This window comes from Vigna umbellata, chromosome 1, assembly GCF_029865625.1.
Source record: "Vigna umbellata cultivar VRB3 chromosome 1, Vumbellata_1.0, whole genome shotgun sequence".
NCBI classification, from domain to species: Eukaryota; Viridiplantae; Streptophyta; class Magnoliopsida; order Fabales; family Fabaceae; genus Vigna; species Vigna umbellata.
This window is the reverse complement of record NC_142165.1, coordinates 34138691-34148692: the sequence shown is the minus strand read 5'-3', so window position 1 is coordinate 34148692 and position 10002 is coordinate 34138691. Positions and strand designations below refer to the sequence as shown.

At 40.6% G+C, this 10002-nt stretch overlaps 3 protein-coding genes across 3 annotated transcripts; 2 read left to right on the top strand and 1 right to left on the bottom strand.

Annotated features, from left to right (window-relative positions):
- Positions 1-682: 682 nt before the first annotated feature.
- On the top strand, positions 683-1849 carry LOC124830334 (uncharacterized). Its single transcript, XM_047304011.1, has one exon. It carries the CDS (start codon positions 683-685, stop codon positions 1847-1849), a length of 1167 nt encoding a protein of 388 aa, XP_047159967.1.
- Positions 1850-2297: 448 nt separating this feature from the next.
- LOC124830336 (uncharacterized) lies at positions 2298-3754 on the top strand. The gene is made up of 4 exons (XM_088112983.1): positions 2298-2380; positions 2457-2765; positions 2855-2939; positions 3032-3754. The coding sequence occupies exons 1-4, from the start codon at positions 2298-2300 to the stop codon at positions 3752-3754; spliced, it is 1200 nt and encodes a 399-aa protein (XP_087969109.1).
- Positions 3755-8066: 4312 nt separating this feature from the next.
- LOC148205220 (uncharacterized) lies at positions 8067-8783 on the bottom strand. The gene has a single exon (XM_088103793.1). The coding sequence runs from the start codon at positions 8781-8783 to the stop codon at positions 8067-8069; it is 717 nt and encodes a 238-aa protein (XP_087959919.1).
- Between the last annotated feature and the right edge of the window lie 1219 nt (positions 8784-10002).

The following is a 10002-nucleotide window of genomic DNA, read 5'->3' as shown; positions in this document are numbered from 1 at the left end:
AAACAAGTAGTAAGATAGAGACATGTTGAAAAACATTGTAAGATAGAGAGAAGAGGACCTAAATTAATTTAGGTTATTCTTTAGGAAGCCATTTGATAGGGCACGTGTCATAATATAGAGATGTATATTAAGCATTGGCTAATTGTTTTGTAATCGATTTATGTACAGAACATGGATCATGCTCCACCAAATCGTGCATGGATGTACGATAGGTGTCATAGAGGAAGAGGTGCTTTGAAAGAGTCTTTTGTATTAGGTGTTGAAGAGTTTATAACTAAAGCTTGTGAATAAGAACGTTACCGTAGAGATGGGGGTCTTCGATGTCCATGTTTAAAGTGCGATTGTACAAAGATTCTGCATGAAAGAGTTGTGAAGCTTCACCTTTAAAAGAACAGTTTCAAGCCTAATTATTTCATTTGGGAGGATCATGGGAAAAGGATGCCAGAAGATGATGTACAGAATCATGAAAGTTGGATGGCTGTAGAGACGAAACGTGGTCAAATTAACCAATTTCAAACAATGGAAGACATGGTGCATGATGCTCTTAGGAAAAATGAGTCATGCCAAGCATCTACTTCTAATAACATTGAAGAGGCTCCGAGTGAAGAAACACAGGTTTTTTAATTTTTTGTTGGATGTAATCCAGCCGTTGTATGGAGGAGCATCAGACTCGAGATTATCAATGTCTGTCAGACTATTAGCTTGCAAGTCAAATTGGAATATTCCTAACCAATGCATAGATGTTATTGCAAAAATGATTATGGATGCAACACCCATCAAATCAGGTTTGCCTAAAACATACTACGATGCAAAAAAGTGTGTATCAAAGTTGGGATTACAATCGCAGAGGATTGATTGTTGCGTGAATGGTTGCATGCTCTTCTATGATAATGAATATGGTAAGAATGATGGCGCGTTGCTTGAATGCAAATTTTGTGGAAGGCCAAGATATCAACCACGTAACACTGGAGCAACTACTACAAAACAAGTTCCTATGAAATCAATGTTCTATTTGCCATTAATTCCCATACTACAAAGAATGTATGCCTCAACACAAACTGCAGAACAAATGACATGGCACTATCAGAACATGTCGACGAATGGTGTTTTGTGTCATCCATGCGATGGAGAGGCTTGGAAGCACTTTGATAGAGTATATCCTGACTTTGGTATCGAGCCACGCAATGTACGACTCGGTTTATGCTCTGGCAGTTTTAACCCAAATGTACAAGCATCAAATATACCATATTCATGTTGGCCAGTTATTGTCACCCCTTATAATCTTCCTCCAGAAATGTGCATGTCTAAACCTTACATGTTCTTGACATGTGTCATTCCCGGGCCATTCAATCCAAAGGTTGCCATAGATGTGTACTTAGAGCCCTTGATAGACGAATTGAAGAAGTTGTGGACAAATGTGATAACATATGATATTTCAAGGAAACAAAACTTTATTTTGAGGGCCATGCTAATGTGGACAATTAATGATTTTCCTGCTTGTGGTATGTTGTCCAGTTGGAGCACTCATGGTAAACTGGCATGCCCACATTGCATGGAGCATACAAAGGCTTTTAGATTATATCATGGGGCAAAAAATTCATGGTTTGACTCCCATCGGAGCTTTTTACCGAATGACCATGCTTTTAGGAGGAATAGGAATGCTTTCAAGAAGGGGGAAGTGGAGATGGATGGCACACCACCATATCTTACAGGAACAGAAGTTTGGAATAGAATCAATGGTTATCCTAAAATAACTAAAAATGGTGCACCAAGAATTGATGGATATGGTGAGTGGCATAATTGGACGAAAAAAAAGCATCTATTGGGATCTATCCTATTGGAAGGATAATTTGTTAAGGCATAATCTTGACTTCATGCACATTGAAAAAAACTTCTTTGACAACATCTTTAATACTATGATGAATGTTGTACTGTAGACGAAAAGCAAATTATACACTTTCAATAGACCAAAAGCAAAACAAGTCTGTCATTGGGTAAAAGCTCTTAGGATGCCTGATGGATATTCTTCTAACTTGTCAAGGTGTATTGATGTGAATAGGGGAAAGCTCATTGAGATGAAAAGTCATGACTGCCATGTGTTTATGGAGTGCTTACTTCCTATAGCGTTTAGTTCTTTACCGTCTCATGTTCTCAATCCCATTACAAAGATAAGTCATTTCTTTAGAGTTTTGTGTTCTACTACATTGAACAAGGATGACCTAGCAAAGATGGAAGAAAACATTCCAATCATTTTGTGCAAGATGGAGAGAATATTTCCTCCCTCATTCTTTGATTCTATGGAACATCTCCCTATCCATCTTCCATATGAGGCACGACTTGGTGGACCAATCCACTATAGGTGGATGTACCCATTTGAAAGGTGACAATATGACATCTTATTGTTCAATTTACTAGGCATAATTCAAAACCCTAACATATCAGTTTCAAATTTGTAGGTTCATGGGATATGCTAAACGTTCAGTAAAGAATAAAGCTAGGGTTGAAGGATCTATTTGCGCATCATACTTGCATAGAGAAACAACTCATTTTTGTTCTCACTATTTCAAAAACTTCATGTTAACACCACAAAGCAGTAGAAATGAAGTAGACATTCAAATAGAAAGCTTTACGACAACATTATCAGTGTTTGACCAACCTGGCCGTCATTCTGGGAGGGAATCAACACATTGGGTAAATGATGAAGAATTGAGATCAGCTCATGTTCATGTATTGATCAATTGCAATGAAGTTGAACCTTACCTTGAGTAAGCCTCCAAAATCAATTATATTTCCCAATTCTTTCATTTGATATAATTTATTGTCTGTGATCTAATCTTGTCGTACATGTCGACAGCTCATTCTTACATACCTATCAACTATCTGAGTCAAACAGTTCGACATACATACATGCTAATTTCCCATTGTGGTTCAGGCAAAAAGTACGACTTCCTATCATTCTTACACATTCATTTCTTCCTTAATTCTTTAATCATTACATTGTTGAATAGTTTCATATCCTGAATGGTTGTAGGTTCATAACGATCCTTTAAGTGTGAGAAACCAACATCTTAGAGAGTTATCACTTGCTCCTTTAAGGTGTGTAAAGAAATGGCACACCTTCTTTGCTAATGGATACAAATTTCATACCCATGCATGGAGTCAGGGCAAGAGGACAATAAATAGTGGGGTTCATGTTAAAGGGCTAACAGAAGGAGGTCAAGATGATTTCTATGGTGTCATTAAACACATCTATGAGTTGGAATACAATTCAACAACCACTAAAAAGAAAATTGTAATATTTTATTGTGATTGGTTTAATCCATCGAGAGTACGTACAAGGGTGGATTCAAAGTATGGCATTGTGGATATTCGAATGGATAAAAGATATGTGTTGTTTGATCCTTTTATAATTGCACATAATGTACAACAAGTGTATTATGTACCATATCCTACATCACGCATGGACAAACGAGGTTGGTGTGTTGCGATAAAAACGAAGCCTAGAGGTCGCATTGATTCTAATGATGTAGAAGTCGATGTGCCATACCAAGTGGAGGAAATGTCACATGTTAATGATGTCATTGAAGTTGATGAAGTAGTCCAATTACAAGATGTAGAAGCTGGTCTTGAAGAAGTGGACCCTAACAATATTTCATCATTTCAAGGGCAAATAGATGAAGATACAACAGAATCAGAAGAATACAATGCAGAGGGAAAGGGTGAAGATGAATTTCATAGTTCTAACATTGAATAGAGTTAGGGTGTGTTCCTCCTTATTTTTGTTGCATTTATAATGCTGTCCACAATCTTAAGACTTATCAATGTAACTCTTTTGTTAAACATTTACTAATAAAGTTTTATTGGAAAGCCAGAAACAATGTGACTTCATTTGTTGTTGATGTGTTTGGTTTTTGCTCGTGTTTTTGGTTTGTTTTTGGAGTATAATATTGTTTTTGGAGTACTTGTTACACATTTTTATCTCTGATTGTACTATTTCTAAATTTTCTTTTCTTCTATTGTATAAAAATATATATTATGTTCAAGAATATGGCATCAGGTGCTTCTGGCCCTCCTATTCCACCTTCAGGAAATTCTGATAAGGGGAAGGGGAAGAAATCTTATGTAGTGAAGTTGATGACACGTTTCAATAATGAAATTGGTTCAACCAGTCAGCCAACTACACCTACCTCAACCTCCACTGGTAGATCTGTTCCACCTCCATTAATTGTTCCTACCTTGACTCCCACTCCACATCAAGTTCCTACATCTACACCTACCTCCATTGGTACATCTCTTCCACCTCCGATACAAGTGCCTGGCTTGACACCCACTCCATACCAAGTGCCTCCTCATCGAATGACTTCACTCTCTCCCAATGTTGGTTCTAACCCATCAACTCCCAGAAATATTGCACTATCGCCTGGTACAAAGGATGCAGATCCACATTCCAGTTCAGCCACCAATTACGTGGAAGAATGTTCCAATAGTTGTCCAATGATTACACCCGTTGGAGGAGGGTAAGAAAAAATTAACTCAATTAATATATAGACAATTCATTGTTGTATTATTCTAATGTTTGAGTTTAATTTTGTTTTAGGTTTTATCCTACAAAAACTGCATCGAAGGCAATCACAACCACCATCAAGCAACAGTTTGATGAGCCATGGCTAACATGGGGCTCAATCCCTAAGTCAACCAGAGATGTCTTCTTTGAACGTTTTAAGGTACACACTTTTCAATCTCAATCCTATTACACTAAGCAATTATTCTCTGTATGTGTAAATCAAACCTATTATGCATGTTTCCAGCCCCTTGTTTGTTGTGTGATTTAACTCTCATGCATTCCTGATATAACCATTGTTGCCATTCCAAGCAAGGGATTACTTTGGTGCAGCTACAGAAAAATAATTTGTTTTGTTTCCTTTACAACCAGAACATTCATTTCTAACAACCAATAAGATTAATTTTCTTAATTAGAAAATGTTACTGATACACTTTTATACTTTGAACTTGTTTACTTATTCAAACCTATTATTTCTAATATAACAGAGAAAGGTTTCATGGAAGCCTGAAGATGAGGAAAGGGTAAAAAAAAATTATCACACCAAGGCATCTCATAGACTCTTAGAGATGTATAAAAAAGCTAGAACTCTAGGAAAAAGACCTGATTGGCTGGGGGACGATACTTGGAATGCTCTTTTGGAAAAGTGGAACATGGCACTTTATAGACAAAAGTGTGAAACGACAAAGAAGAATCGGACATCTGAAAAGGGTGGTTGTTTGCACACTAGAGGATCTATAAGCATGCATGAGCATGCTATTCGTTTGGTATATAACTTGTACATTTGTTTTTCTTATATTTGTAATCATAAACTTTACAAATACTTATTAACAACTCATTTTGTTTGCAGTCACAGGAGCTTGGTCAGTCTGTGCATGTTGATGAAATATTTCAGCAGACACATATTCGTCAATCAATAGGGGAATTTGTGGACAAAAGGTCTAGGCGGACCCATGTAAGTTTGTACTAACTCTATCACATTATAAATTTTCGGTTTTTAAACCTCATGTTTAATGCTAATATTTATTCATTTAATAGGAACAATTTGTTGCAAAATTTTCTCAAATAAGATATGAGACTGCATCTATTGGTGTCTCAACATCTTTTCCTCTAGACCCTACGGAGGAGGAAAGATTGAGAAACCGATGTTGGTTAGAGGTTGCTGGTGGAAAATACAAGGGACGCGTATACGGCATTGAAAATGTCACTTCCCAAGATGACTGTGTTGATAGTTACATCCAACAGACACATGCATCTTCTACTACTCAACAACAAAATTCAGAAGAAATTGTTAACCTGAAATCGCAGTTACAACAATAGGGTCAACAGCTTGAAAAGTTTGAAGGCTTTATTGGCGTCCTCCTGCCATTCCTTCCGCCTTCAGCAGCCGGAGCTGCACAAGACTTTTTAAACGTTCAAAATCCTCAAGTTCAAAATGAAGTACCCAATGATGTCCAACCAGAACATCAACCTCTAGAACAGCAACCACCACACCAGCAACCACCAGATGAACAATCACAAGATGGAAATGATTATATGCATTATTAGGCATTTTATAGAACTTATTTCCATTACTGTTGAACTCATTTAGAACCACAACCACAATCCATTTATGAACTTACCTAATGTTTATTCTTGCAGTTATATTGATGTAAACAATATTTATGTATTCATATACAATGTTTCCTTTATGGATTAAGTGTATCTGAAAAGCTTATTGGATTTATATGTCAATGTGCAATGTATAATGTCCAGGTTTGCTTATATATATTGTGAATGTTCACTATAATGTCCAGGTCTACTTGTATATTGTGCATGGGGAACTGCTATATACAGGGTATTTATTTAGCTCTTCTTAATCCATTATATATAGATTTATCTGTATATAGTTATATACGGATTTATGCGTATATAATTTCCGTATATAGGTTATATACGGATTTATCCGTATATACTTTATATATGGATATATCCGTATATAATTTCCATATATAAGTTATATACGAATGTAACCGTATATAAACCTAGCTACGATAGTATTATATACGGATTTTTGTCCATATGTAATCCGTATATAACCAAGTATTATATACGAATTTTAGGTCTTATATACAAATTTTTGCTGTATGTAATTCACTTTTTTCTTGTAGTGGTTCCGTTTGGAACTTCCCATTCATCAACTTGGTTTTGCGAAGGATCCAGACGGTAGTGGTTCTTCGGGAAGAACTCTCTGTTCACCGCCCGGTCAAGCTGACAGTGGTTCCTTTTGGAACTCCCCGTTCATCAACTTGGATTTCTTTGTAGGTTAATCGCTTTACAGGATTATATGTTTATAATAGAAATCCTTGCCACAAAGGGGGATGCCTTATCATTGTATTAATCATCTCAAAAATAAAATTTACATTCAGAAATGGCAATTAACTAAAATAAAGTTCGAGGTGAGTGGCATTCCACGTGTTTGGAATGGGGGCGTCCGTCCAAGTACAATAGCCTATAAGCCCCGTTTCCCAAGGCTTCTGAAATTCGGAAAGGTCCTTCCCACTTGGCTGCGAGTTTGCCATGAGCGGTTGTCCATCGTGCTTCTCCGGTCTTCCTCCACACCAAATCTCCCTCTTGGAAGTTCCTCGGCTGGACCTTGGAGTTGTATCTTCTCTCCACCATTCGCTTGCATGCTTCAGCCCTCAATGCCGCCCAATCCCGTCTCTCCACCAGCAAGTCAAGTTCTACCCTTAACTCCTCATCATTCAACTGAAGGTCCTCTATCTGGCGCCGCAGAGAGGGTTCTCCCAACTCGATCGGCAACATGGCGTCTGTCCCGTACGTCAAGTTGAAGGGTGTTTCTCCGGTTGTCCCATGCGAAGTACACCGGTACCCCATAACACTTCCGGGAGTTCATCCGCCCATGCTCTCTTCTTCTCCCCTAGGCGCTTCTTCAACTCTTTGTTCACGGCCTCTACCTAACCGTTCGTTTGGGGTGTTCCACCGAACTAGTGACGTGTTTGATTCCTAGATCCTTGGAAAACTTCGCTAGCTTTTTATCAACAAATTGTCGTCCGTTGTCGGTAACAACCGTATGTGGGTGGCCAAATCGGCACACCAACCTCCAACAGAATTTTTGCACCTGCGACGCTGTGATAGTCGCCAAAGGTTCGACCTCTAGCCATTTAGTGAAGTAATCGATTGCAATCAATAAGAACTTCTTCTGAGCCCGACCTACGGGAGAAGGGCCGACTATGTCCATTCCCCACTGAGCGAACGGCTCGGGGGATGTCATAGTGTGCAAGGCCTGCGGTGGGGCGTGCGTGCTATTGGCGTGAGCTTGGCAACTGAGGCACCTCTAAGTGAATACTTTAGTGTCTTCCTCCATAGTTGGCCAGTAATATCCGGCACGCAGTACCCGAGCCTTTAGAGATCGACATCCGGTATGGAATCCACAAATTCCATTATGGAGCTCGTTCATGACGTATTGTACTTTTTCTATGCCGAGGCATTTGAGGAGAGGAGTTCAGAACCCCCTTCGATACAGGTCGTCTCCAACGATGAGATAGCAGACAATCTTCTTGGCGTCGGTCGGTTCCACCGGCCGTCCTGCGTCCTGTCGGACCATTATTGCCTCAATCCCCGTCCGCCAATCTCTGACGTCCTCTATAGATACCGCCAGGCATTCCATTGACGGTTGAAGCAGGACTTGCCGGATGATGGTCGTTAATTGCCTTTTCTCTTTTCCCGAGCTTAGCTTAGACAACATATCCGCCCTGGTGTTGTTCTCTCGAGGGATGTGTCTGATGTCGACTTTATCGAACAGTTTGGTCAGCGTCGTTGCTTTGTGGAAATACCGAAGGAGGTGTTCTTCCTTCACCTGAAACTCTCCGTTCATCTGACCTACAACCAACTGAGAATCTGTCTGACACATCACCTTCCGGGCTCCCATATCCCTCGCCAACTCTAAGCCGACCACTAGGGCTTCGTACTTGGCCTGATTGTGGGAGGCTTTAAACTTGAAAACTAATGAATGCTCTAGCAGGAAACCATTGGGGCCCTCTAAAACCACACGTGCCCCGTTGGTGGATCGTTCTAACGCTCTGCCAGCGTATAAATTCAACTTCTCATTGTCCTCGAGGGGCAATTCTGCTGCGAAATCGGCCAAATGTTGACCCTTAATTGATCCTCTCGGCTCAAAACATAGGCCAAATTTGGACAGCTCGATTGCCCATCCCACCATTCGTCCTGCCACATCGGGCTTCCTCAATATTTTTGAAATTGGGAAATTCGACCGGACAACGACCTAATAGCTCTAAAAGTACGATCGGAGCTCTTCTAGAAGCGTTCAGCAAGGCTAGGGCGACCTTTTCCACTTGCTGATATCATGTTTCGGCCTCATGGAGGGTCCGACTTATGAAGTACACGACCCTAGGCTCAGGTTGTTCTTGTAATAGCACGGCGTTGACCGCTGACTCAAAGACTCCTAAAAATCTACAAATCTTTCCCTGGCGTCGGGCGGTTCATCATTGGTGTATTCAACAAGATGGCCTTGACATCCTGGAACGCTTGTTCGCAATCTCCATCCCATACTAAGTGGGTTCCCTTCTTCATCTTCTTCAACACCGGTCATACCCTTTCTACCAACCTAGGGATGAATCGAGATAGTGTTGTGAGCCGGTCTACCTACCTCTGGATTTCTTTGAGGGTGGCTGGGTTTTGCATTTCCAAAACGGCCGAACATTTGTCGGGGTTGGCCTTAATGCCTCTGGCAGTGAGCATAAAACCGAGGAACTTTCCCGCGGCTACTCCAAAGGTGCACTTCGTCGAGTTAAGTCGCATTCCGTACCTTCTCACTTGTCTGAACACTTCCTCCAAGTCCTTGACATTATGAGGCCCGTCCGATGAGCGGACGACCATATCGTCGACATAGACATCCATACACCGACCGATTTGCTCAGCGAAGATTCTATCCATCAAGCGCTGATAGGTGGCCCCGGCGTTCTTCAAGCCGAAAGGCATAACTTTGTAACAAAAGTTCACCTTTTCAATGATGAACGCTGTCTTCTCCCAGTCGGGTTCGTACATAGGTATTTGGTTGTAGCCAGAGTACGCGTCTAGGAAGCTTAACATCCGGTGGCTGGAAGCTCCATCCACTAACGCGTCTATGCTCGACAAGGGATGCGAGTCTTTGGAGCCGACTTTGTTTAGGTCGGTGTAATCGGTGCACATTCGCCATTTTCCGTTGGCCTTCTTCACCATTACCAAATTGGCGAGCCAAGTGGTGTATGTCACCTCGCTAACAAATCTTGCCACCCTCAACTTCATGACCTTCTCTTCAACGACTCTCCTCTTCTCTTCCCCCATCCACCGCTTCTTCTGCGCGACCGGTCGTGCCTCCTTGAACAAAGATAGTTTATGTGACATAACCGAGGGGTGGATTCCTAGCATATTGGCGGCCA